This window comes from Paroedura picta, chromosome 13 (assembly GCF_049243985.1).
Source record: "Paroedura picta isolate Pp20150507F chromosome 13, Ppicta_v3.0, whole genome shotgun sequence".
Taxonomy (NCBI): Eukaryota; Metazoa; Chordata; class Lepidosauria; order Squamata; family Gekkonidae; genus Paroedura; species Paroedura picta.
This window is the reverse complement of record NC_135381.1, coordinates 9,275,658-9,303,605: the sequence shown is the minus strand read 5'-3', so window position 1 is coordinate 9,303,605 and position 27,948 is coordinate 9,275,658. Positions and strand designations below refer to the sequence as shown.

Below are 27,948 nucleotides of genomic sequence, written 5' to 3'. Positions count from 1 at the left end.
CCTTGATGTTATTTGTTGATTTGGGAGAAGGCTTCAGGGACGGACCTCAGCCTAACAACAATGCAATCAATATCCAAAGGGCTCATTTTCTTCCCAGGCATCGGACCTCGCCAACCTAAAAAGCAGTTGTAATTCCAGGAGATCTCCAGGCATAGCCTGGAGGCTAAGCAAACACTGTGTCATAGAATAATGAAACAAAGGAACAAAACAGTGAATTAAGGCTCCCAAATAAGCTGTGATAAATGCAACCATTTATTCAAAAACAACAGCAGAAAACTACACTGGTTCTTTCAAGGGAACTTCCAGAGCAGAGGAGCCATTCCTTTATGGTTTTTAAACATTTGAGCTCTTGTTGACATTTCCCTAAAACGGATTGTATCCCTTTCGGTTCTCCCTGGTCCGCGAACAGAGCAGCGCCTGCTCTGGGGGAGCCTCAAGCGCTGGAGGCCGGCCACCCGACTTCCTGCGGGGAACACCTGAGGACAGGTGCGGGGCCCGTCGCCCTCCGGACCCCGCCGCGCGCCCACCCATCTCCTTTCCCCCGCGCGACCTCCCGGCTTCCCTCAGGCAAGGGGGGCGCGCGCGCGCACCCGCGCTCTCCCCCTCCCTGCCCCCGCGCGCCGCGCGTGCCAGCTCCAGGAAGCGCGCGGGGACTATGTAGCCGCCGCCTCGCCCGCAGCCGCCATGCATTGTGGGGCAGCGGCAGCAGATCCAAGATGGCGGCCAGCAGGAGGCTGATGAAGGTAACATCCAGGCTTGCAGCCGGGCAGGGCCGCGGCGGGCCGCGAGGGGAGGGGGCGGAGGGGCTTCCTCTCCCCTTCCTCTCGCGGCGGCGGGGCTCCCGTTCTCCCTCGGCAGCCGGGCCCTCCTCGCCGCGCTCGGGGGGCAGACGAGCAGCTTCCGCTCGGCGTTTTGGGGCCGCCCCGCCGGCGCCTGAGGGGAAGGAGGCAGCGCCTAGGCCGCGGCGGCGGCGGAGAGGGGTCTCCCTCCGGACCGGCCTTGGGACGGGGCTCGGCGCCTCGGGAAGGACCGGGACCCGGCCGGGGGGGAAGGGAGGGGAAGGAGGCGAGCCGTCCCGCCGCCTTGGGCCCAGAGGGGTCCCCGCCGCGGTGACTAAGCAAAGGGGGATCGCCGCTGGAGTCCCTCGCCCGCCCCCGGAGCGTGAAGAAGGGCGGCCGGGCAGGGCCCTCGCCGGGCCGGCAGGGAGCAGGGCCGAGGTGTCAGCGGCCCTGGCCCGCTCGGGATGGGCGGCGGCTTCCTTCCGCCGCAAAAGAGCCCAACACGGCCTTTGTGGAAGCGAAATTTAAAATCTCCCTTTCAAAGGTGGGAGCCGAGAAACTGGGTTCAAAAGTCGCTTCGGGTGGGGCGGTTGGCAATAGGGATAGGCGGCCATCCTGGAAGCTGCCTTCAGCTGTTCTTTTCTGGGTAGAGAGCAATAAATAGGGGTTAAAGAAAACTTGATCCTCCTTCTCCTCCTCGAGTTCAGGGATTAGGTGAGGCGTGGGTTAATTTGGGTTCATTCACAGCCTGCCGCCTTCTTTCAGAAATGATCGATCCAGGAAGTGCTGAGCATTCTCAGAGGTGCCCAGTTCAGGCGCTCTAAAAGTCCACAGCAAAAGCTGCTCTGGATACTTGACTTCGGTTTCGGTCTACCTGCAAAAGCACCTACTGAGTTTGGTTTCTTTGACTGAGCTGTATGGTTAGCGCTGTCCATGTACAGCTTTTGCAACTATTACAATATAATTTAAGCGCTATGCTGTTGTTATTATAGTCGCAGTGTACAAAAGAGGTGCTTGGCACTTCTGTCAGGATTTGAATGTTCAGAGTGGTCTTTTGGGTGCTACTGGCCTGGAATTTTATTTTTCTACTGATCCTAGAAATGAAAGGCTGCTATCTGGGAATCTCTTTTTCAGAATGAAGGTGTTTTTGTAACACTGAAAAATAGGTACTCTGGCTCACCCAGTTTATGAATCCTCAAACTTCAATAAGGAGAAAGATGGATTCAACTGCTATTGGAAAAGAAAAATCTTATAAAAGTAAAGCAAGATCTGTATTTTCTACTATGGAACGTGGACCCGTATACTACTAAGTCACTGGCCTCCTATTGCTTGGCAACTCAACATAAAATTAACATTAATAGACTTTTTATTCCCCCACATGATAAATTATAATAACTTAAGGATTAAAGCCAAATAATGTTATAAAGGAAAGTAAGTTATTATATAATAAATGGTAATTGAGCTGTTTGTGGAATCACAGGATAATTTCTGCACTTATCCAGATTATGGTTCCATTGCTACAACTGTAAGCAGTTACTAATATTGGCAACTTTGGGAGGTTTCCTGTCACATGGCACGCACAGTATGTGTGTGTTAATCTTCCTTCACTGCCCATGTACATGTGTTATTGCAACAGGGGTGGTGTGACCGTCATTCGCTTTCTGGAGTGAATCAGGAAAAGGCATCACTCTCTCAAAAAGGAAAGTGAAACATATGTCTCTGTTATCGTGACAGCACCTAACAGCTGGAATATTCTTCCCCAGGGTGTGATTTAAGTAACAATTTGATAATATCTGCTGATCATGGTTTGAATGAAAGATGCAGTTTTAGCCTCACTGCCTTTAGGTTAAATACAGTTTTAACCTAATTTGCCTGTGTTTGATTTGCTATTGATTTTATTGCTCATTGGTACTAAAGACTTTTGCCATTCATTGATTTGTATGTGGTATTCCTTGGGCCAGCCATGCTCGGTTTCCAAGATGAGGCTAGCCAGGCAAGGGTGGCTTTTATAGAAGTTGCATATGTTGCTTGACTGAGGACAAACTTCATCCCAACAGACCTTCTGTTCCAACTAAATATGATGGAGTTAGGGTTTTGATCTGGAAGAGCCTTCTATAAAAATATCACATTGAATCTAGTAAAACAAGAGGAATGCTTCACTATATAGAGTGTGTAGCAACTGAGAGAGAACTCACACTGCAGAGCTGGTTGTCAGGGTATTGGATTTTGGAGACCCAGGTTCAAATTTGCACTTTTGTGAGGTGACACTTTAAGCCTCACCTAGTTCACATTGTAGTTGTGAGGATAAAACACAGAAATCATTGAAAGCCCCATTTGGGTACCCATTGGTGAGAAATGCAGGGTATAAATGAAGTAAATACAATTTTAGTACTTAGCTTCCACCTGTTACATGGGAAATTGTAAAGTGTTCCCTTTTATGGTGCTTTTAAATAAATAGCCCTTTCTAGAAATTCAGTAGTTGTAATGCTCCCGCAAATCTTCTTAAGTAGTCCTTAAGTGCAGGGAATTTGAAGTAGTTAGAATTAGTTCTGTGTTGTAAAGCAGCGATTCTCAAACCTTGTCATAGTAAGCTGCTCTGTGTCAAAATATAAGTCTCTAAAGAAGTTTAAAAAAATAACAACAGTGAAACTGAATATTAGCTTTTTTCCTATCAGAGTTTCTGACAGGCTTGGTGCAATCAAATGTGTTCTGTTACTCATTGCTTGTAAGTTCTGAACCTAAAAAGTTTAGCAGCAGCAGAATAGGTAGAAGTATAAAAAATTAAAATGCAAATATTTTTTACAAAACATGTGCATGTATAAAACTTAAAAACAGCAATGCATATCATGTTCCATTGCACAGATCCAAAACATTTTGACACATGGATAAATAACAAAATAACAAAACGCGTTTCAGCCCACCTCAGGTCCTTCATCAGTGGTCCGGTATTTAAATACACTCATGTGATGTAATGGGGACTATAAGGTGGTAAACAATACAAATGGAGAGGTTCCCACACTAATGAAAAGTATCCAAATATATCTCTTGGTGACCTCCAATTAAAATATTTGTTCTTCAAAATGCCACCCATGTAGAAGCCCTCTCTGTGCCGGAGTGTATCCTCATGTGTCTCGTGGGATGTAGTTTGTTTGCAAGCTGTGTGGACGTTTTCCTTAAGGGTCATGCTTGCATGGCGAGTTGCTTCCTTCTCCAAGTTAGGAATGAACTATATTTTTTTATCTAGGAAATTGCTACCATCATGATCTCCAGCATCATCCCCATCCCTTCCCAGCAAGGCAGTAAGTTCATCCTCTGCTGTTGCAACTGCCATGTGGAATGTGACCGCCTGTGTGTCATGTGCACCTGTTGGATGATGCCTGTGATGCGAGTGGTGACAGCTGACACAACTGTTTCCCTCCCCACGCACGCTATGCCCATTTGGGGGATTTCCCCCCCCCTCCGTGTTTATTTTTCTGAAATGCTTTTGTCACTGAGCATTCCCACACTGTATCACCCCTGTGTAGGAGTGCTCAGACTTTTTAAGTGCCAACCAAGGCTACTGCGCCTACCCACCCTTTGCAGTGACAATGCGCCATTTGGTAAAGATTTTGTTTTTATGCCGTGCGTTTCTTAGTTGATACCTCTGTTTTGGAAACTGATGCCACCTAGGCAACCATTTTACATTTGCTTTTGTAAACATTCCTGTATTTTATTTAGTTCTCTAATGTGCATCCCCTCCCTGCCTGTGGCGTACAAATGATGGTTTAAATGGGGGTTGAGTGGATTCTCCACAAATATATTACCTTTGGATTGGACTAGAGCTACCTTGCTGTTGCTTCCAAATATGTACCAGTGAGATTATTGTACAAGAAGCAAAGAGTGTTTGGGGTTTGCAATCTTTCATTGCCTGGGCAATTGTCTGGATTAATTCTTCTACACTACACAGAGCACTTTATATGCAATGTCTGTCCCCTCCCATTGTATTCTTCATCCCCCCCCCCTTTTCTTGGATGTGTATAGAAATCTGGGCCTCAACACTAACATGTAATGTGTCATGTCCGCATCATACGAGCTGAAGTTGCCCAAACTTACTGGCAGCAGATCATGGACTCATGTGCAGGCTGCCTCATACTGTGTTTTCAAAGTGCCAGGCAGTAGCTGTTTTTTTCTCCTGCTCCAGTGCTGGAGAACAGCTCCAGCACAGGACATTTTTGAAAAGAGTATATACTATAGAGCAGGGGTAGTCAAACTGCGGCCCTCCAGATGTCCATGGACTACAATTCCCAGGAGTCCCCTGCCAGCATTTGGACATCTGGAGGGCCGCAGTTTGACTACCTCTGCTATAGAGTATATGGGGGTTATTGGGTTGGTGTAGAGGTGTTGTTTTTATGTACCACTGCCTGCACATAGTTCCTCTAGGCCAGCCTTTTTTAACCTTTTGACCATGGTGGTACTGCTGAAATATTTTTCAGGCTTCAAGGTACCAGGGAATGATGTCAGTTGTCCACGCCTCTCTGCCACATCTCCAAAAGTGACTTCTTGCTCACCTGTCCACCAAGGTCCAGAGTGGCCCAGCGAGGTCACCCCAGCCTTATGCCAACTAGCCACAGTGCAGGCCGAAATCCAGGCAACAGCAAGTAGCGTCCCATCCACCTGCCAAGATCCTGAGTTGTCCAGCAAAGTCGCCCTAGCCTCATGTTGACAGGTCAAGGTGCAGGCCAAAAACCAGCCCACAGCAACATCAAGTAGCATGAGGCTTGGACAGGCCTCTTGGCCTCCCACCCGCCTGCCAAGGTCCAGAGCAGCCCAGTGAAGTTGTCCCAACCTCGCGCTACTGGGTTACTCCTCCACCTGCCACTGCCCCCACCAGTGGAGGACTCACCTCTCAACTCCAGCTGCAGCCATCACCAATGAAAAGAGGAACAACTAAGAGGAGAGGAGTCAGCCAAGGTTTGAAGGCTGGGTCAACCCACCTCCTCCAGGCCCATCATTGGCCACGTAGGGGTAGGTGGGTCGACCAGCCTGCCCAAATAAGGGAAGAAATTCTAGGACTAACTGATAAGCTGTGAACAGCAAACAGGGTGGGAGGGCTCTCCCTGGGCTGCTGGCTCACACAAAAGCTCCTCATGATGGTTATTCATGACACCCCTCAATCAGTCTATAAAATTATATTTTCCTTTTCTGTGCTTTCCACCCCGCCCCTCTAAATCACAGTAAAAGTAAAGGTATCCCCTGTGCAAGCACCGAGTCATGTCTCACCCTTGGGGTGATGCCCTCTAGCGTTTTCTTGGCAGACTCAATACGGGGTGGTTTGCCAGTGCCTTCCCCAGTCATTACCGTTTTACCCCCCAGCAGCAAGCTGGGTACTCATTTTACCGACCTCGGAAGGATGGAAGGCTGAGTCAACCTTGAGCCGGCTGCTGGGATTGAACTCCCAGCCTCATGGGCAGAGCTTCAGACAGCATGTTGGCTTCCTTACCGCCCTGCGCCACAAGAGGCTAAGTCACAGTAGGGGCAAGTTAGCAGTAGCAGTAGCAAGGTAGCAGTGAAATAATGAGACAAAGTTTAGTGAGAGAAGGCATCTGTGTTATATGAAACTTTGCATGTTACCCGGCACAGTTAACCTAATCAAGAATACTCTCTTATGTATGTGATATGTGGGAGTTGCCAGCTTTCCGCGGGGCCTCCAAGACAGGGTTCTTCCGCCAGACTTATGGTTGAGGCCAGGGCGGCACCCGGGTGTTTTCATCAGAGGATCCCCCTTCCTCGCTCCAACTATAAGAGAATTGACCCTTGGGCTGAACGGGGGGAGGGGATATTGAGGATTAGGGCGCCTATAGGATTGATTCGCCATCTGTCTAATTGTGATAATTTGTAATTGTTTTAATGGGATGCTTTATGGGTTTTATTGTATTTACTGATGTTGGAAACCGCCGCGAGAAGAGAACGGCGATGTAGAAATCTAAAAATAAATAAATTTTTGGGATTGATATTTGGTGTTGATATGGCACCAGCTCCTTTGGGAGAGAACTGATAGCTGAAGTATCAAGTAGTATGACTTAATCGGGGCTTTTCTTCCAAGTCACGGCTGTATTTGAAACGCTAAAGCAGCTTGGCTTTGAAACTCTGGGCCCATGTAATGCATGGAACCAGGAAAGAGCTAGGGAACAAGCAGGCTGGTTTATTTTAACAGCACTTTTGTCGTATCCTTGAACTGCAGCATCAAACGTTTACTCAGCAACTGCTCTTGTGCATATATTAGAAGCTGTAGCCCCGCCCGTGTTACTAACATTCGTGGTATGCATTTGTAATCATACCATTGTGAAGAGTGTGTCATCGCACTGGTGAGATTTTTCTGCTTTTGCCTCGTAATTCTATGAAGGTCACTCAAGCCTGTTTGGTCTGAGTGCGTTTGTCTCTGGCTTGCTGAGCTTCCCATGTTCACTCTGTGGAGTAAAAGACTATGTTTGGTTAGAAAGTACAGGGGTAGTCAAACTGCGGCCCTCCAGATGTCCATGGACTACAATTCCCATGAGCCCCTGCCAGCAAATGCTGGCAGGGGCTCATGGGAATTGTAGTCCATGGACATCTGGAGGGCCGCAGTTTGACTACCCCTGTTCTAGAATGACTGCCCCCTGTGTTTTTTTAAAAAAAAGAACTAATAAAAGATGGCAAATTATAAAACCTGGCTCGAACTTTTGTGAAATTGGCAGTTCTGTTGTTGAATCCCCCCCCCCCCCCCCGGAAGTAGATTCTGACTGTGTTTACAGCTGGGGTATAAAAAGAGGCTTCAAATGCCAACCGTTGCTCTTGACGTTCAGGTACGGAAGATTCCAAAAATCAATACCAGACTATGACTCATGTGAAAGAGGGGCAAGCGTCTAGTTTGGTTTTCCTGCTCATTTGAAACAAGTCATAGACTTGCTCTGCCCAGCTATCATGTTAGCCAGCGTGCTATTTTTAAATTTGCACATCTGCAGAAGTTAACAATCAGATTTATGCAAAGTGGGGTGGGCGTATTTGTGTATGAATTTCCTATTTGGGATACACATGATCACCAGCGTGGAAGGTGTGTGTGTGTGGCAGCCCTTGACCCAGTTCAGTCAGGTTTCTGGCTTGGCCATGGGGTAGAAGCCACGCTAGTCGCCCTGATGGATGACCTCTGCTGCCAGCTGGACCGAGGCAGGTCAACGCTGCTTGTACTCTTAGATCTGGCAGCAGCGTTTGACATAGTCAATCACAGGCTTTTAGCTCACCGCCTTGCCAACACCGGGGTATGGGGTTGCGGACAGAGGGTAGTAATAGGAGAGTATCTAGTAATAGGAGAGTATCTAACCTTTTACTAGGAGTATCTACTCCTATTACTAGGAGTATCTCCCAGTAATAGGAGAGTATCTATTCGTCAGCTCACATGTGGAGACCCACAGGGAGCAGTCCTCTCTCCTATCTTATTTAACATCTTCATGGACCCTCTTGCTCAACTGGTGTGGAGGTTTCGGCTGGGTTGCCACCAATACACAGATGACACCCAGCTCTTCCTCCTGATGGATGGCCGCCCTGATTCTCCCCCAGAATCCTTAGCCAGATGCTTGGAAGTGGTGACGAGGTGGCTCAAACAGAGTTGTCTGAAACTCAGCTCTTCAAAGTTGGAGGTCTTATGGCTGGTTAGGAAGTGAGCAGGCGAGGAAGGACGCCTACCCAACCTGGACAGAGTGCAGCTGTCAATAGCTCACTCCGCGAGAAACCTGGGTGTGATCCTCTACGCCTCCTTCTCCATGAAGGGACAGGTCACGAGAGTAGTGCAGCAGGCCTTTTACCACCTACGCCAAGCCAGGCTACTAGCACCCTACTTGGCCCCAGAACACCTAGCCACAGTGATCTGTGCGACAGTCACCTCTAGACAAGACTTCTGCGACTTGCTCTATGCATGCCTTCCTTTAACCTTGATCCAGAAACTGCAACTGGTCCAAAATCCTGCGGTTGGTATCCTCATAAATGCACTGTGGAGATCTCACATCCAGCCTGCGCTTCAACAACTCCGCTGGCTCCCAGTTCAATTCCGGATCAGGTTTAAGGTATTTGGTAATCACCTTCAAGGCCATATGTAGTCTGGTCCCAGTGTACTGGAGAGCCCTACGCTCTGCCACCACCAACTGGCTGGTGATCCCTGGCATGCTGGACTTCAACCATGGCCAGAGCCTTCTTGTAAGAATGGGCCCCCACCTGATGGAACGAGCTCCCTGAAGAAATCAGGGCCCTTCCTGAACTACCATAATTCCGAAGGGCGGGTAAAAGGGAGTTCTTCCACCAGGCATTTGGTTGAGGCTGGCCGACTCAACAACATCTGTTGGTCCCCCAAACATCCCCCTCCATGATTTGAGCCGTGCTGACATCCCATGGGTTAATGTTAAAAGTTGAAAGTTGCTGTCACACGGTGAATCTGTTGTAGTCTATTATGATCAATTTTGGAGCCACTGATATGTTTGTTGTCACTAGGTTATGACGTGTATTCATGATGTTTTATATAAACTGCCCTGAGCCTTATGGGAGGGCGGTATAGAAATTCAAGAAAATAAAATAAATAAAATAAATGTTCTGAATGCTTGCCACAGTGCAGACTGTCGTCATTTGTAAAACTGATGACTTCAGAGCAGGAAATGAAAATGCAGAGGCTTACCTCACAGGTAAAATAAATGACAAGACTCTTCAGCGTCTCTGTTTTATAAACATTTGGCGATTTTTAAAATTTCATCTCTTTCTTTGGTCAGGATTCCTGAACCGTTTTTCCAGCAAGGAGTAGCAAAACCTGACCCACAAGCACACACGCAACTTCCAGTAATGTTTATGCATTGCAGCAGGCCTGCTTTTCCTTTTTCCAGGAAATAGATACCCTGTGGTTGTAGAGCAAAATGGTCAGGTCGGTATTCAATGTTAATGCACTCAAGGTTGAGGGAGAGGAGAACCAATGTGACTCTCATCTCCCTTTAAATAAATTTAAGGTAAACTGTGAACATCAGAAGCATAGCAGTCATTTCATTTTGTGGGCGGGGATTCATTTGCTGAATGTGTTTCCTGAAACGGAAACGACCGGCAGAGTGACAGATATGTGGCCGAGGAGAGCAACCGTATATGCCGGTCCCCCCGCCTCAGCATTGTCACCCAAGTATGTTGAACGGCTGTTATGTCCTGCATGAGAAATTTCACAACGACACGCTACATGCCAACATTCGCCTCCAGGGTTAACTCTTGGCAACCCTCTGGAACATGATATGTTTATCCCGTGATCTTTCTTGGAGAACCAGTGGTAAATTTTGAAGTAAAGCCTTTCAAGGCGAGAGAGATTGAGTTGGTTCGCCAATGCTCATGTCCGTGTCATGACCTAGAGCAGCTGTTCCCGTCCCCCGGTCCAGAGACCAGTCCTGGTCTGTGGATCAGTCAGTACCGGGCTGTGGCTCCTCCTCCCCCTCCTCCCCGGCTACTGCCTCGGGGGCTGCCCTGCCGCTCTGCCGCCGGCTCACCTTTGGTGCTCTCCAATGGCCGCCATGGCTGGGGCTCCCCCTCAGCATGGCACTGCGCAGCTGCTGCTGGCAGCGCCCTGCAGTGGGCGGCAGGAAGTCAGGTAGGACTCTTTGATAGACATGACAGGTGCCAACTTGATAGATTATTGAAATTATTGTTCAGATAAGACAGGGACATCAAACTGGAGTGGAATAAAGGACAGCGTTTTCTGCAGCAGGCGGCTTGGGGGCTGCATATGCAATTTTTCAATGCAAAATCTGTTGTGTCCCCCCCCCACATTTGGCTGAGGGAAGAAGCCAGTGATAACACGAGTGGTTAACTTCTAAAAATAGTCCTCGCCATCTAATTCTGCGGTGCCTTCCTTCCCCTTGTATCTACAGCATCTGACCCACTTTCCCATATGCCACTCCTTGCCTTCCAAATTTTTATCTAACAAGACGGTGGCTGTCCCTTTGTCAGCCAAGCCTCATTCTCCGCTGACAAATTCTAAACCTATGCCGTTAACCTAAATGGGACAGTGGAAAAGGCTGTGATGTATGCATCACTTGGTATTGGTTGGTCTATTCCCTGCCCCCCACCTTAACGGTATCGCTTCCTAGTGTGAACACAATTCTGTAATCTGCACGGAGCATCCGTAGGAGCACCGTATGGTCACATAGAGCCTGATGAAGGTAAATTGGCAAAAGACTGGCATCGTGAGGTGTATCAGCTGTTTCCAGGTCACCAGTGCAAGAGTGACTGAGAATAGTATACTTGCATTTAAAGACCTCCAGGGCCACTTTTTGTATTCCCTTCTGAGACCCTGTTATTGTCTGAGCTAGGTTGAATTATTTGCACTCACCTGTTTACTCCCTAGGCGAGGACTTTGTTTTATTGCGCATCATGGCAGCGCGTCAGGCTGGACTCTGTGCATGTAGGCGCTGCTGTGATAAGTGTGTGATGATATAGCACATGGGCACATAATGTCAGATTTTATTTCCTTCATGTTAGAAAAGCGGGGTATCGGTCTTCATATATGTAAATGCTTACGTGTTAGCCGTTTTTGAGCACCAGGAAGCCCTTTAGGTGTGTTTTGATTTAGCACTGCTGATTGGTTTGTGAATCGGAGGAGTAGATAGGGTATAACCACACATGTGATTAGGCACAGCAAGAGAAAGGTTTGACTGAAACTCAAAAGTCTGAGGTTTGCAGAGGCTACTGTCTATCTGTGTTCTTGAGCATCTTTGTGTTTATTCATGGAAGAGAGATCCATCAAGAGCCAGCTTGGTGTGGTGGTTAGGAATGCGGTCTTCTAATCTGGCCAGCCGGGTTTGATTCCGTGTTCACCCACGTGCAACCAGCTGGGTGACCTTGGGCTCGCCACAGCACTAATAAAGCTGTTTTGACTGATCAGAAATATCAAGGCTCTCTCAGCCTCACCCTCCTCACAGGGCCTCTATTACGGGGAAAGGAAAGGGAAGGTGAATGTAAGCTGCTTTGAGACTCCTTTGGGTAGAGAAAAGTGGCTTATAAGAACCAACTCTTTTTCTTCTACTAGCCATGATGACTAAAGGGAACCTCCGTGTTCAGAGACAGAACTCTGGGTTCCAGTACTAGGAGGCAGCACAGGGGGAAGACGCTGGCCTCTATGCTCTGTTTGGCCCTCCATAGTAGTAGTTGGCCACTGTGTAAGAGAGGATGCTGGTCTAGATGGACCACTAGTCAGATCTAGCGGGGTTCTTCTTATGTCCTTATTTCCACAGGTCCATGTGAGATTAATGAGCCATTTAAAGAGTACCACAGATTTTTTTACTGTATTTAATTGCACATTTTAACTGATCCTTTGGCATTCTGTGTGTAACCTTACAGCGAGCAATACAAAGGATTTCCACCAGTGTGGCCTTTTTTTAAATTCTTCTCTTCACTGACGATGCAGCAAAAGATTCATATGAAAAACTGTTTTGTTATTGGTTGTATACATTGTGATAGACATCAGCTGGAAGACCAGACTGACCGGGTATTTTTAGTACTCATGTCTAATCTCGTATCAGCCAGCCACCACTGTGGTCTAATTAAGTTAGGCCTTCCCGTAAAAGAGTTCTCAAACATTGAAACAGGAATTGTTAGAGCCGTAATGCCCGTCGCCAGAAGGAGAGAGATTTTTGACCATAGAGATGTGATGGAAGGGCAAAAATATGCGATGGAAGGGCAATAATATAGTCAGGGCTTTGGTTAGATGGGCAGGGATAACTTAACACTCAAGACCCAACTAGTTACCTTTTCGCATTATTGACGAGCAGGCCTCTTGGTAGAGGAAGAATGAGTGTTGAAGCATGGGGTAGGCCTGGTATGGTGAATCTCTCAGTTCTGTTAGTGCCTTTTGGATAAGGTCTTTTATACTGCACCTCTCTGATGCCAGTTTATACACTATAAATAAATGCAAGGCTAGGTGTTTTTCCAGGTATGCCATCCTATAAAAGAGGACGTCATTTTACATTCACATACAGTTTACAGTTATATTGGGCAATTTTTAAAAAATGTGTATAACCTGATTGTTGTCATCTTACTTTCAGCAGAACTAATTTAGTGTCACCTTTTAAGACCAACAAAGTTTTATTCAATGTATGTCCTGGATGTGTCTGAGGAAGCATGCATGCACATGAAAGCTCATATACTTTGAATAAAAGGTTGGTCGTAAAAGGTGCCACCGGACTCTGACTTTGTTCTGCCGCTTCCGGCCAGCACAGCTGCCCATTTGAATGTTACCTTAGGGGTCCTCTTCCTTTTAAGTAAATACAGTATTTTTGTTTGGCGTTTCTGGATCCCAATGCTGACGCCACTGTATTTCCTGCGGTGCGTACTTGGTGAACATATGGAGCCAGAATCTTTGCCTTCGCCGCTAAACCTATTTACTAGCAAGTCAGCAAAGATCCAGGTGACGCCGCCAGCATTCTTCACTGAGTCCCCATAGATGGATTTTTTGTCCTGTTTTATCTCTAGCTAAACAGTATGTTCAGTTTAAAATTTCGAATATCTGTAACTGCTGGTTAAGGAGCATGGATGTTGGCTCACAGAACTGGTGACCTTTTCGTGGTTGTCATATTCAGGAACTTGGCTCTGATAAAAAAAGGTCGGGGGAAAACCCATATTTTTGCATAGGGCTTTTGCACATGATTTCTCGTTTTAGTTGTGTGTGTGTGTGTTTTTTCTCTTTGCCTGGTATAGGTTGAATTAATAGATCCCCATCTTGAGAACCATTGTGCTGAAAGATGGGCTTTGTGCATGATAACAAGGCAACAGGTGTGTTTGCGTGTTGATTTTAGTGGTGGCCTGGCTTCTGAAGTCAGGGAGTGTTGGGACTTTGCTCCTCTTTTTCCTGGGCCGGCCAGGCTTGCCACAACTAGAAAGAGTTCCAAGTGCATATCTTTGGGGGGAATTCGGTGGAAGGATATGATCACCTCCAGGCCCCAGCTCATCAACCTCATAATGCCAGCAAGAGATTTCTCTCTGGCTCAGGTGACAGTCCGCCACATGTATTCGGTTCCGCGGTTCCGTGCTGAAGGGTTTACGATGCGATCACGAAGGGATGTTTTCCTCAGAAGCATTTATTGATATGACCATTTGCAAGAGAAGGAGGAGTATAAAACTCAGGCCAACTCCCCACCCACCACCACCACCACACACCAGGATCTTGTAATTTGCTGTTGTCTGACCAAGCGTGGCTGCTTTCTGTGTAAAAGAACCAGAGGAAAAGGTACTTGAGCAACGCTTGTGTCATAATTGTGCTGCATTTTATTTTATTCTATTGTTGACTCTTGCTTCTTAGAAGTCCTGGACAGGTTGACTCGGAAATAAATTCTGTTTTGTTCAGTAAGACTCCGGAATACGTGTGTACACAGTCATAGCCTTCGTCTTCAAGTAAGCGCTCTTGCTTCATATCCTCAGAGGAATGAAGCAAGTACAGAGAAATCTGTCTCTAAACCCGCCTTTCTCAACTTTTCTTTTACTGTTGAGAAACCCCTGAAACGCTCTTCAGGCTTTGAGAAACCCCAGAAGTGGCACAATCATGCTTCCAGCGTTCCGCAGGGCCTGCAAAACAGAGCTCTTCCACCAGGTCTATGGTTGAGGCCAGCGAGCTAAGGAAGATCTGTATGACTTCCCTTTCAGGATAGAGTTATGTGTATCGGTGGCCACAGGTTCCATCTGCCCCCTCTTCCCTCCTCCCTCTTATGAGACATAATTGTTATGGAATTGGTTTGTTTTTCCGCCATATCTTATCTCTTTTTTGATTTTGTGACTATGGATTCTGTGTTTTTATGTCTGGGGCTTTAAGGAGAGTTTTATTGGGGATTTTATTCAGACTGTTGTAACCTGCCACAAGCCACTTGAGAATGGCAGGTAGTAGTAGTAGTAGTAGTAGTAGTAGTAGTAGTAGTAGTAGTAGTAGTAGTAGTAGTAGTAGTAGTAGTAGTAGTAGTAGTCTTGCAACCAGAAGTTTTGGGTTATGTTCCTGGGTTGTATCCTATTTGCAAGCCAGTATTATGTTTTTGTTATAGCATCCAGTTAGCGCGTGCGTCTGTTTGGGAGATAACTTGCATTTCAGGAAGACAAAGTTTGCTGTAAATAGATGATTCATTCAATCTCTTTGTTGCTGGGGTTTTTTATTCTTGATTTAAACCCTGTCTAATTGGTGGAAAGCCGCTCTTTCTGCATCTCATCCTTCCATTTGCAGTCTGGCGATGGTAACCCTGACCTGACTTAACATGGTTGCTGTAGCAGTTGCAGTGATAACGTTCGTTATGTACTCAGTAGTGCTAGGAAATGCCGATGGCATGATGCAGGCAGACTGCAGCACTTTCTAGCCCCGTCTCTATCACACCATGGATCAAATCAACTGGACTTAAAAGGGTTTAACTTCGGGGTGACCTGTTTTGTTTTGCATCCGACAGAAGAGAGTGCCAGAGAAATGCAAATGAAATCACTTTGAGCCTTTGTGCGTATTACAGTCAAGCGCTCAGGATAGTTAGGGAACACAAGCTGAAGATGAACTTGCCCCGTTTGGTCACGTGCTGGTAACATCCAGATTGGATTACTGTGGTACACTCTTTGGGGTGCTGCCTTTGAGGCTGCAGTTGGTTCAGAAGGATCAGCTCCATCCGTATGACCTGACCTTTCGGGCCAGCATGTGGGGTCTGTCATGTATCCCGTCACCCTCAGAAATTTGAGTTGAGGGACAGGGCTTCTTCTGCTGTGGCACCGCACTTGTTAAATACTTTTTCCGGTAGGAACTTGCTGGTCTTCCTTCCCACCCGTCCTTCAACAGGCAGTGAAAGCCTGGCCTTTTTGAAAGGCTCCTGCATCTTCTTTTCATTTCTCCTTTGAGTGAGGATGTTGCCGGGTTTTAAGTTTCTTATTCTCCCCTTGAATTGGTGACTTACTTTTTAATGCTATTTTCAAGCCTGCTGCCAGCAGGTTGAAATGGGGGGGGGGGGGGACAAAAAAAACAGGATCCAAGTGTTTTAACCACGTCCAGCAGTTGTATTTTTAGCAACTGACTCACTCTGAATTCCGTATGAAAAGAAGAATTCAGATGGACACTTGAGGTTTCCTGTGAACCGTATCAAAACTGTTTTGCTGACTGTTCTTGCTAACTTAGCCTTCTGCTTGGTTTGATTTACAGGAGCTTGAAGAAATCCGCAAATGTGGAATGAAGAACTTCCGTAATATCCAAGTCGACGAAGCTAACTTATTGACTTGGCAAGGCCTTATTGTTCCTGTGAGTATGGAAGCAACTTGTTAAGACTTTTGACGTGCAGGTCATAGAATCATAGAGTTGGAAGGAACCTCCTGGGTCATCTAGTCCAACCCCCTGCACTGCGCAGGACACTCACAACCCTATCGCTCATCCACTGTCACCTGCCACCCCCTTGATCCTTCCCAGAATCAGTCATCCGTACGTGGTGATGAACTTGCTGGAGAATCATCCAAGATTTGTAAACTGTCCCGTTGGGCTAATTAATAGGCATTGTTAGCATAAGCCAGGGCTGTGGCAGTATTTGTAGAAAGACACCTGAGCCAATGAGTTAGTTCAACTGAGGAAATGGTGTTATGAATAAGTAATGTGGGATCATTTCCAGCACCCTCTGGAGACTCCGTCATTTATTTCCTCTTCAGGACTTTGGTCTTTTCCTTCTTCCAAGGACCATAAGGAAGCTCCCATGCACCGATTTTATCTTTATCAAATTTTATCTTTATGATAATTCTGTGAGGGAAGCTGCCTTGGAGAATGACTAGTCCAAAGTCAGCCAGAAAGCTTTATGAATGTGAAGGATTTTGAGCCTGATCCTAACCATGCCTTTCTCAACTGGTGAGAAACCCCTGAAACATTCTTTAGGCTTTGAGGAACCTCAGAAGTGGTACGATGGTGCAGAATATGGTTGGGAAGCGTACCTGGGTACACACTCACCTGGGGCTCCTCCCCACCCCCTCTAGACTACCCCCTCCAGGCCGTATATGGTCATATCACTCGATAAATGTTTAACAGATTTGGAAAATATATTAAAATTAATTAACTCCTACCCATTTAGGAAACCCTTCCAGGGCCGCCAAGAAACCCCAGGGTTTCATGAAACCCTGGTTGAGAAAGCCTGTTCTAACTTAACACTGGGTTTTGAGAGATGGATCCATCAAAGCAAGGTTGTGTGTCTTCCTAAAGAAGCTTTGCTTGTGCTTGTAGTACCAGGAAATACAGAGTTAAATTGGTTGATTTGTGAACCCTGTACATAATTTAGTTCATAAAGAGTACACAGCTGTTTAAAACAAACAAACAAAAAACCTAGTCTGCCTGACTGCAGTTTAATACAATAATAATAACAATTAATATGCCTGACTACAATCAGAAAGCGGGTAATGAGAGGACATTTGGGAGGGTATTAATTCATAATAAGGCTTCCATAAGCTGAAAACGACATGACTGGACTCAACAAACACACACAAAGCCAGAAAGAATACTCAGTAGAAATCATATTTGTGTTGCCGTTTGCGGTCGGTGCCTCAAGTTTTCAAAAGTCTTTGTTCTTGCAGCAGCTCCTATTGGTTGTGTCTTAGGACCATGTAGGGCTTGCAGCCAAGCACCCAGCTTCTTGCATGGAGGCAAGTCAGGGGAGCAGCCCACCTAGCTTCCATGTAAAGGTGCTCGCTCTCAAGAACGGGGCCATTGGGTGAGTGGCATCTGGCTGCAAGCACCGCAGCCACTGGGTCCCCAGCAAGGGCCACGCCACAAAAGCAAACTGAGCCAGACGGTTTCTAGCGTCAGTGCCGGAGCAGCTGCATATTTTGTGCTTCGAGCTTTTGGATGAGCGTGGAAGGGATGTAGTGAAAGAAAACATAACAGGTGCCTTACTCTTTCAAGCCAAATCAATCGGTATGGGCAGACTCCTTGGTAGGAGTGCTGCAGAAGGATCTGTCCCCCTCCTCTCACCATATAATTCTGGAGGGGCAGGTGATTTTTAGAATAGGGGGCCTCAGGAAACAGCTTCTCCCATATGAAACTTCCCATGCTTCTCCAGGGAGACTCTGGTCAGGACACCGCCACTTGTGAATGTCCCTCTGAAGCAGCCCCTTTTTAGCTGATGGTCCCACTGTTTACATCCTTCTGGAGGAAGTTGGAAAAATTCTTGTTTTGAATGGTCTGTTAATTGGAACGGCGATTTTGAGTTTTATCCTCATTCTGTTCGGTGTGTCCTGTTAAGATGATAGTGGTTCTAAATGCATTTTCAGTCTGGTGTTCTCCTGGGTGTTGTTGAACCTCTTTGGAATAACAGAATGTAATGTTTAAAAAAAAACAGATAAATGCCAGAGTTGTTAATTTTATTTAGGCTTTCCATAAAATTTTAGGTGCTGAGGCTTGCTAATGTTATTGGTTCAGACCAAGGTCTAGAGCAGGGATTCCCAACCAGAGTTCCAAGATCTCCCAGGGGTAACACGGCTTTTCTCAGAAGATCGGATGGCCATTGATATCACTGGAGCCCACATGCCCTGTTGTTCTACAGGGCTAGTCTCTTCACTATGGATACGGTGAATGATCTATTGATTGGTTGATTGGCTGGCTCCCGCATCTTTCTTCCATGCCTACTTCACTGAAGTGGCATGTGTCCACTTCTGGGGTTCCTCAAAGCCTGAAACATCTTTCAGGGGTTCCTCCATGGTCAAAAGGTTGGTCTAGAGGCTCCACCATGACAGAAATAAGTTCAGGACATGGGCAGAACCTCCAGTATGTCAACAGTGACATGCCTAAAGGACTCAGCCTTCTCGTAAATCACAACTTTTCTCTAGGGCCTTTCGTCATGGGCGGAAAACCATCCTGTAATGTTTATGAATTTTGTCCTAGTTGGTTTTCTGGGATGGGGCTACTTCAGTTTACTGGTATTGGATGGATTCCCAACACCTAAGTCTAGTTTGGTTTAGGGAGGTAGGACAGACCTCTTGGACAGGAGTTCCCTTTGATGATCAAGCATGGACCTGCTCTGGTTCCAGAGTGTAATACAATGTGCTGATGTTCCGAGTGCCAGAGCAATTTGATCAGGGGCTGCAGCGCGAGTCCAATAACCAATTTCCATTCAAGATTTTATCTCTTTTGTGTCCTGACGTGTTGCTAAGGCTACTTGAGGACACATGATATCAATCTTCTTTGTTCTTGGGGTTTCCTTCTCTCAGAAGACATAATTCTAGCACCCAAAAGAGGTACATGTGAGTGGAATTCATGCAAGTTTCATGAAGTGCCTCTTGTAATTCTGCCCTTGTCTTGAATGCTCCATAGATATATTCGTATGCAAAGTGGGGGGTGGGTGGGGCGGGAACAGACCGAGTTACCGAGAGCTGTCCAACCTTGTTGGTTATCACAAGAAATCAGGCCAATGTTTTACCTTGAAGACTTTGACCTTTACATCAGAAGCAGTGCCAACAGATCCATTAGCATAGAGAGATATTAAAACACACATCATGATTGGTTACAGGTTGCAGCATTCACACATCGGAGAAAGCCAGTGTTGCATAACCGGTAGAGCGTTGGGCGAAGATTTGGGAGATTCAGGTTCAATTTTGCACTCAGTCAAAAAGCTTACTAGAGAGCCAGCTTGGTGTAGTGGTTAGGAGCACAGACTTCTAATCTTATGAGACAGGATTAATTCCTTGCATCCTCACATGCACCCAGCTGGGTGACTTTGGGCTCGCCACTGCACTGAGAAAGCTGTTCTGACCGAGCAGGAATATCAGGGCTCCCTGAGCCTCACCTTCCTCAAAGGGTGTCTGTTGTGGGGAGAGGAAGGGAAGGTGATTGTAAGCCGCTTTGAGGCTCCTTCGGGTAGAGAAAAGCAGCATATAAGTACCAACTCTTCTTCTCTTGGCCTTTCCCATCCTAACCCTGTCTCTCACAATGGTTATGCAAAAAATGAGAGATGAGAAAAGTGTCTAGACCAGGCAGAGCTGCTTGGTAGAAGGGTGGGATTAAAACGTAGCAGCCAGATAGGTTGCTGTCCATTCCTTTGACTCGAGCAAGTAGTAGGTGTTAAATGGCTCATGTGGTTAAGAGTCTTTGGTCAAGTTTCCACTGTAGGAATCTCATATCTCGCAGTGTTGGACCTGCTTTCATGAACAAAAAGTTTTTGTGATCATAACTTTGTGGTGAGCTTCCACAAATATAAGGGTGCTCAGGAGGACTGTTTGCCGTGCGTAGCTTTCTTGCACGTAGATTTTCCCTGGTAGCAAGACGCATAACCTTTCAGTTCTGTGAGAACATCCCTGTCACATCCCTGAGCCATTCTGCTGCTCGTGTTCTAAGCCCTTTTCCAGATCTCACTCTCCTTTGAGGTTGAATAGCTGGAACAGTATAAATTCAAGAGGATATGTGCGTCGGTCTGAGGCATCGAACGAAGTTTTCGTCCGGTGGTACTTTTAAGACCGACAAAGTTTAATTCTGGGTATAAGGTTTCATGTGCAGGCACACTCCAGATCTAAGGGCATGCAAGTAACAAATCCTGAAGGGATCTTTTTCTTAATCCCCCCTCCCCTCCTTTGAGCCTACTTCCTGCTTCCATATCACAGAATGCTTTTGAAATGTCATCTGGTTGGGGATTGAGTGGCCAGTCAGGACATTTAAACGCAAAGTCAACTTGAATGTATGGAATTAGTTGCATTGCTCTTTGGCTCCTAGCCTCTTGACTGGCATGCACAGACAGATGTTCTACATAATTTTAGAATCATAGAATCATAGAGTTGGAAGGGGCCATACAGGCCATCTAGTCCAGTCCCCTGCTCAACACAGGATCAGCCCAAAGCATCCTAAAAAATCATTGTGCCCCATTTTAAAATCGTTTTACCCCACTGAGTTCCCTGTTCTTCCCAAGCTCCACCCCAAAATCCCCAGAGGTTGCCCACCCTGGAGTTGGCAACTTTGCAGTGGACCCATTCCCCCCTCCCTAATGTTTTAACGATCGTTTTTATCTCTTGTACTTAGTTTAAGCTCCGGTTTTAACTTGCTGTACTGATGTCGTTGCATCTTGGTTTTAATAGCTTCTGTGAAGAGTTTTTAATTTGTATGTTTAGCTGCCCAGGAGGCCGTCTGAAGGACGGAAAAGCAGGAGAAAAATCCTGTTCATAAATAATAAATATCCACACTTGTCAGAATAATAGCCATATTTCATAGAGAATAATACAGGGTTCCCTCCCCCTCCCTTGATCAAATCTGAGCCCTTTATGATGCCATTGTTCTAAAGAAAATAATTATAAGGAAAATGTCCCCTTGACTGGCTCCTAGTACTTCTGTTACCCTGCTGTTGCAGGGAGAGATGTTTTTTTTCAAATGAGCCACAGTGTGTATAATAGCAGCCTCAGATACCCTTCCAGGTTCAGCTCCCCAGGTGCTCTCCAGTACATTCCTTGTGAAGTGTGTTCCTCCTTATCAGCCAGTTGTATCTTTTCCGCAAATCATGCATTTTGACTTTCTAGCATACAATTTTAACACTGTAAGCAGGTAAAAATGATTAGCCCTGAGAATGTGGTTATCACAGGAATGTTCACAGTTCTGAAATACATGCTCTATAGATCAGTGCTTCCAAACGTTTGGGTTATGAAGCCTGTGGGATTGGGTCACAGGCCATTTTTATTGATTTGTGCATGCCCCCCCCTTTTTTAAGTGGTTCACCATACCGAGAAAAATTGGGAGTTGTCGTTCCCCAAACTGAAAGTTTAGAAACTACTGCCCTAGCTAAACCCTCGAAATATTACTTTTCCCAGTCTAGTGCAGATCTTACCGTTTTGCCTTCTCTCCGACAGGACAATCCACCGTACGATAAGGGTGCGTTCAGAATCGAAATCAACTTTCCAGCAGAGTATCCATTCAAACCTCCTAAGATTACATTTAAAACAAAGATCTATCACCCTAACATCGATGAAAAGGGCCAGGTTTGTCTGCCGGTAATTAGTGCTGAAAACTGGAAGCCAGCCACCAAAACCGATCAAGGTAAGATGTGGGAAGGGGTTTAGCCACGCCGCCTGCCGCTAAGCCAAATTTTAGTATGGACTGAACAGCTTCAAAGGCCCGAGATTGCCCGTGTTGTGTGTACTGATCTATTTGAATCCTTATTAACGGCATAACTGGAAATGCAGCAACACATGACTCCCTTCCTTGTTCGTGAATATGTGGGATGCATTGAGAAAACTTGGTTGGAGAATATCAACACCGACTGTTCTGCCGTCCTCCCAGCAGCTGTGCGTCGCTGGCTTCCAAAGCAGGATCATGCATTGAGCTTGTGGGGGGGGGGGGGTACTTGCCATATCATAAAAATCAAATAGATTTTTCCCCTCCTCATATGATTCATAAGGTTGCTTTAAGGAATGCGAACTTCTGCAGGTGTGGACCTGTTACAAGTTTGCACAAGGTCCAGAGAAATTGCCTAGACAGTTCCATGCACAATGTAATGTAGCTAGCTAGGGACCAAGCCCATTGCATTCAGGAATACGAACTCTAGATTGGGGGGGTGGCATGGAAGAACTCTGCAGACGGCCTCCCCCAAGGACCTGGACAGGCTGCAGAAAGCTGTTAGGGAACTCACCAGCAGGGGCAGCTCTCATGCAGAAGGGATCTGCAGCCTCCAAGCCTCAGAGGGAAGCGGAAGGAGGGGGGTGGTCAGAGGTGGGGTACGGAAGGCGATTGGCTAGCCACTTGACAGACAGGCAAACCGGTTTGAGGAGGAGGCACTCAAGGGCGGGACAGCCACCCTGAGTGGGTGTTAAGCGCTGAGTGGCACTTAAGCCATGAAACACGCTCCTCCTCCAAGCCCTTACAGAAATATTAAGTGGGACAGATTTAACAGAGTAATTTCCTCACTTCAATCCCAAATACCATTGTGTCCGTCGAAGTCCGTGCTTAGAAGAGTGTGAGTGTTGGTAGGATTATCACCCTGATGCTACATAGTAGTTGAACAGACTGATGTTAAAAGACAAAAAAACCCACACACACACAAAGTATACCGGTAATAATTCTTCTCCACACAAATGTTGACGTTACCTTCGCTACGGGACTCCGAGCTGGCCTCTTGTCAGGTTTCGAGTTGCCTATCTGATCTCTGGCAGAGTCTTGGAGCTGCTGCCAAGGCTATTTGCGCACTTCTGGCAGCGCTTAGGTGCGTCACGATCACTGACTCAGCATGCTGCAAACAAACAGGGAGATAATCTCGATAACCGTTTGGAGCAGAGAGTGGCCACTGCATGCTTTTGTTCCCTCCCCGCTTCATGCAATGCTGTTTATTAAAATGAATGAACAGCAGGGTTGGCACCAAAGCCGGGCAGCAACACAGCCAAGGGCACATCTGTCTGACAGCTGTATTGTGAGGGCTTGTGGTCAAAGGCTTGCGCCAGCCCCCTCATGACCGAAGCAGCATTTTTTTAAATTATTTTTTTTTTGCACCAAGAAAACCTTTGAGCAAATCCGTAGGGCCCTCCGTTCGTCCTTGGCTTCTTCGCTTCAGCACATTAGAGGCTTTTCGCCCCCATTTTTCCAAGCAAGTTTCTCAGGCAGGGAAGCGGCCAATATTCCAGCAGGATGGCCTGCGAGTTCAGTCGAGCAGCTGGCTGTACATACGAAACGGGTTTCAGGTAATAGCTGCGAGACAAATTCGTTGGCCCATAGGCTTTGTGAGTTTCTGCCCTGCACAGAGCTCTTTGGCTGGATGTGCTGTGAGTTGTTGAACTGAACCCTGAAGAACTAAAAGGATGACACAGCGGCCTTTATTGAGAACGCCAGCTGAAGTCCTAGCCAGATAACCAGTGGCTATCTACGAGTCTCTTTCAGCACTGGGTAAAAGGCACAGATCATTCCAGACAAGACTGACACACTGGCTCTCAGTTAAGAAGCCTCAGACTGGCAAGTTTACATATTCAGAAGCTCTGCTTTCCATGCAGAACTCCTCCTCACAAAGGCTTCTCCCATTAGCCACCCTGGAGGAGGAATATTAACATGTTGTTCCTTTAAACTCACGCTGTATTCCATGAGTAGCAGAGGTAATTGGATCACAGGCTGATTTGCAAATGGCTGTGACTTGCTTGGAGGTAAGCCCCACACCGGGAGGGGGAGGCAACATGGTATAGCCCAATCTCAGAAGCTAAGCAGGGCTTGTACTTGGTAGGGAGACCCGTAAGGAAGACTCCACAGCGGAAGGCAAGGGCGAAACCACCTTTGCTTCTCCCTTCCCTTGAAAGCCCCTCACCAATGTCCCCATAAATTGACAACAACTTGAAGGCAGATTATGCACAAACACAAGCCCCACAGCGCTATGGGACTTATTTATTACGTCTGATCCCGTCTATGAAGCTCAGCAACCAGCTCCTCCTATTCATTTGCGGTAGGTCAGGCAGAAAGCTCGAAAGCAGGTGGCTTCAGATCGCACTTCTGTGAATAGTTGAGCTCAGGTTTTGACTCCCAAGTTTCCCTGATTCTGCTTCAGCGCTCCTCCCTGGCACCATGCCAGATTTAGGATCGCCGTTTAAATTTGGGTTTGTTCCCCTTGTTTCTGTTTATGCCACCATAATTCTTGAAGGACCGCGTTCTTCCAGGTAACCCAGATCAGCCTTGATAAGAGCTGCTTCAAAGGCCCTCCTGCGGGGGCCTCCACCTTTAGCAATTGGGCTCTTTCCATGGGGGGCACCTCTCCCCAGGCAAGCTTAAACAGCAGCATGCCAGTTTATGCAGATGCCTGGGAAGAAGTGAGCTCTGACTTGCAAAAGCTTGCGCTAGAAGAAGGTGCTTTCGGTCTCCTCTTTTGTTATGCGGCAAGAGGCGGACAGGCTGCTCGTCTGGCATTGCCAGACAAAGGTTGCGAAGGTGCCAGGGCACTCAGTCGGCATATTTTAAAAATTCCCGTAAGTGCCCGATGGTCGGAGCGCTCGCCCGCCTCCGTCGTTTTGTTCTCATTTGGTTTCGTTTTGCAGCGTCTGCGTCCCTTGAGCAGATCAGGAAAAGCACAGGGAATTTAACAGAAATACAACCCCCCCCCAAAAAAAATAAATAAATAAAAAAAGCTTTAAGGATTGTGTTGTAAGGACCATTGATTCTGTTTTCCCCGCTAACAGCGTCTGTGCTTCTTTCGACAGTAATCCAGTCCCTCATCGCACTGGTGAACGATCCCCAGCCCGAGCACCCACTGCGGGCCGACCTAGCCGAAGAATACTCTAAGGACCGTAAAAAATTCTGTAAGAACGCTGAAGAGTTTACAAAGAAATATGGTGAAAAGCGACCAGTGGACTAAGCTCTGGCACAGTTGATGTCAGCAGTGTGCGATAGAAGATCTGGAGCAGTGCATTTCAGACACCCCCACAAAAGCAGGACTCTCTGGAAAATTGACAAGTGCCACCTTTCGGTGTTAACTTGTGGCTGTTACTAACTTTCTACAGTTTCTTAATCAAAAGTGGTCTAGGCAACCTCTAAAGAAAGGATTAAAAATTTAAAGATGTTCTAGTTCTGCTTTCTTTGTTTAAAATCACTGCTTCAATATACTTTAAAGGATGCCGTTTCTTTTTTTTTTCCTCTTCTCCTTGTCAGAATTTATGAAAAATATCTTAGACTTATAATCTGCCCTTATAAGTTCAGAAGGTTGTGGCTGTTATTTCTTGTTCCCCGCCCCCCCCCTTGCAATTCCCCCCTCCCCCGTTTTTCCCCCTCCAAAAACAGCGAACCACCATCACACTGATGTCTTAGCGAAATTCTATTGTTTGCCCTGGCAGAAAAAAAAAAGAGAAGAAGAAAATTGAACGTTTGGCCATTTGCTTCTTTTATTTCCCTCTCTTAAACGTCGCGCTGCACTTCATGAAACTTGATCCCAAGTTTGTTTTAACTTCAGTTTGTAACATAATAGAAATCACCACATGTACACTGCAAAAGAAAAAAGAATAATAATCAGAACCAAAAACCCAGATCTTATGTAAATTTGGCTGATGTTACCACAATAATGTTTATTAAATGGGAAAGTCCAAGCTTCTGTGTGCACGAGTGAATTAAAATATGATTTCTACGTCCTGCTTTTTGGAAAGTTTGACACAGGGTTTTCCGTAGCAAAAGAATAGTGGGATTGGGGTGGGTGGGGAGAGGGGGGTTGTTCACGGAATATCTATGCAGACTACCTGTTAGAAAGAATAGCTGAGAACAGTGTTACAACCAGCTTGGAAGGATTTCAGATGAGGGACCAAGAGGTACCAAAGCTGTTTTAAAACAGAAAAAAGAAACTTGAGACAACCCTTGTCCTCCACCCCCTTGGGGGGTGAGTGTTCAGAGGGAGCGCTTCTTGAAACCTTAATATTTTAAGGGGGAGGAAATGAGAGTGTCTTTCCATAATATTACCTCTCTGCTATGAAATGGTCAATGGGACTTCCCCATTCGAGAACCAGCTTGTCTCTTTCTGTTGCAAATCGCGGTGTGGAATTCCCATCAAGCCATAAGTGGCCAAACATCAGAAGCCTGAAATTTGCCACTCTAGATCTAGATGATTTGATTAATCTTCCTCGTCTCTGGAAAGGATTCTTTGTCCTCCCCCGGTAATCGCAGTCATTCATCCCACCCTTTCTGTTTGTTCTTAATACTTTAGGACACAGTAAAATGCGATCGTGCCAGGGGATGTCTCAGCCGCTGTGTCAGAGTGCCTGGTTTAAGAAGGCATTTCTCTCCTTTCCTGGTGGTATCTTAGCAGAGAGTAGGAACCTATGTCCTTTCTGTTTTGCGGGCAATTGCATAAGTGAATCCTGATACAACCCGGGGTTTGTCAGTAGTCTTTGCCACTGCGACCTTCCAGTGCTAGTGAGTGTAAAGGGAGCAGTAGAGTAACCTGTTTTTCTATCTCTCCTTTCTCTTCCCTTTCCTTCTCCCAACTTTGATTTAAAAACTTAAGGAGATTGACAGCCAAGTACCTCTTTTGAAAAGTTTTTTTTTTTAAGTTTTTCTTTATAAGTTTGGGTATGAAGCATCTCTGTTTTTAAGTGTTCTTAGACAAATTCTTTGGTAGCGATTAAAGTTTAAAAAGAGGGGGGAAAAACCTACCTTAAGGACACTTGGCATTTCCTATGTGTGTATGTGTTCCGGCTTGGTGATCAGCACTGTCTAATTACAGAAATTTCCACAATTTTTTTTTTTTTGTGTCTTCATTTGCAGAAAGTTGGTACTGACTTTGTTTCATTCACGCTCACGCAGATTCAAAAATAAACGTAAAATGCCAAATTTTATCTGTCAAGCTGACGTGTATGTAACTCCTGCATTGCCTCTCCTCCTCGGCGGTCGCGCACGACCCCGCCGTCGATTTCGTCACTTGTTACTTCGATAGTGAGAAATAAGTCTCTTTTTTTCAATTGCCAATCTCTCAGGTCAAACTATTTTATATGTGGACTGGTGCTGTATTTGCAGAGAGAACTGAGAAGCTTGGGTAATTCAAGGGACTGCAGTTCAGAATTCACACCTGTCTTTGGTCTGCTCGGTCGTCTCATCTCCCCTCCATACAACCCCGTTCCGATAAACTAAATATGCCAAGTAAGAAAAGACAGGGTTCTCCATTGGGCACATCCTAACTCAGGCTGCTTTTGTGCAGAGAATGAAGTGCTTGAGCCACAGGTAAAGCCTTAGCCTGCTATGGCATCTTTGCTGGCAGGTACCGCTGATGACTTCTGCTAAACTGTGGCTGTAGCTGTAAAGGAGCCGACAGGGCTGCATTTGAGGGGTGATTTGAATTCATCGAGAAACATTCTAAACTACTGGATGTGATTTTGTACCATTTGATGTCTTCTCCTTTGGGAGAAGGTCTCTCAAACCCCACAGATTGCCCCAAAGTGAGGTTTTCAGAGTGCATGAACCAGCAGGCATTATGGGAGGGCAATGTTTACAACAAAACTCCAAAGCACCCTTTTTGATGGATCGCTTAGCGATGGGTGCTTCTCTGCAGCTATCCCTGAGACAGACGCTTCCAGTATTGTAGGCAGGTAAATCGTTCAGCTGTCGAGATTGCTTCCTACCCACCCGTGCTGGGATTGGGAGCAGACCTTGAGAGTCTACACTGTAGAATGAAGAGTCTGCGCAGTGTTGTTTACTATTGCATGAAGTGATGCAACCGGGGCGAGGTGACAGTGGAAGCATGGGAGC

At 46.4% G+C, this 27,948-nt stretch overlaps 2 protein-coding genes across 3 annotated transcripts in view; one reads left to right on the top strand and one right to left on the bottom strand.

Moving 5' to 3' along the window:
- The first annotated feature begins 552 nt into the window (after positions 1-552).
- On the top strand, positions 553-26,941 carry UBE2L3 (ubiquitin conjugating enzyme E2 L3). 2 transcript variants are annotated; one of them, XM_077307936.1, is made up of 4 exons: positions 553-743; positions 15,958-16,053; positions 21,609-21,795; positions 24,924-26,941. In XM_077307936.1, the coding sequence occupies exons 1-4, from the start codon at positions 717-719 to the stop codon at positions 25,076-25,078; spliced, it is 465 nt and encodes a 154-aa protein (XP_077164051.1). In that variant the 5' UTR covers positions 553-716; the 3' UTR covers positions 25,079-26,941. The 2 variants fall into 2 exon arrangements, with proteins under 2 accessions (XP_077164051.1, XP_077164052.1); XM_077307937.1 differs by lacking the exon at positions 553-743 and adding an exon at positions 1,300-1,323.
- YDJC (YdjC chitooligosaccharide deacetylase homolog) overlaps positions 25,440-27,948 on the bottom strand; it is a 34,262-nt gene continuing 31,753 nt past the window's right edge. The window contains exon 6 of the mRNA XM_077307934.1: positions 25,440-25,701. Within this exon, the coding sequence (XP_077164049.1) occupies positions 25,602-25,701 (100 nt within the window). The 3' untranslated portion in view covers positions 25,440-25,601. The remainder of the gene's footprint in view (positions 25,702-27,948) is intronic.

Excerpts from the sequence above, each read along its gene's own strand:
- UBE2L3 (XM_077307936.1), top strand. The coding sequence starts at position 717 with ATGGCGGCCAGCAGGAGGCTGATGAAG. Across the intron at positions 744-15,957 it reads CCAGCAGGAGGCTGATGAAG|GAGCTTGAAGAAATCCGCAA; the intron begins GTAACATCCAGG and ends TTTGATTTACAG. Across the intron at positions 21,796-24,923 it reads AGCCACCAAAACCGATCAAG|TAATCCAGTCCCTCATCGCA; the intron begins GTAAGATGTGGG and ends TTCTTTCGACAG.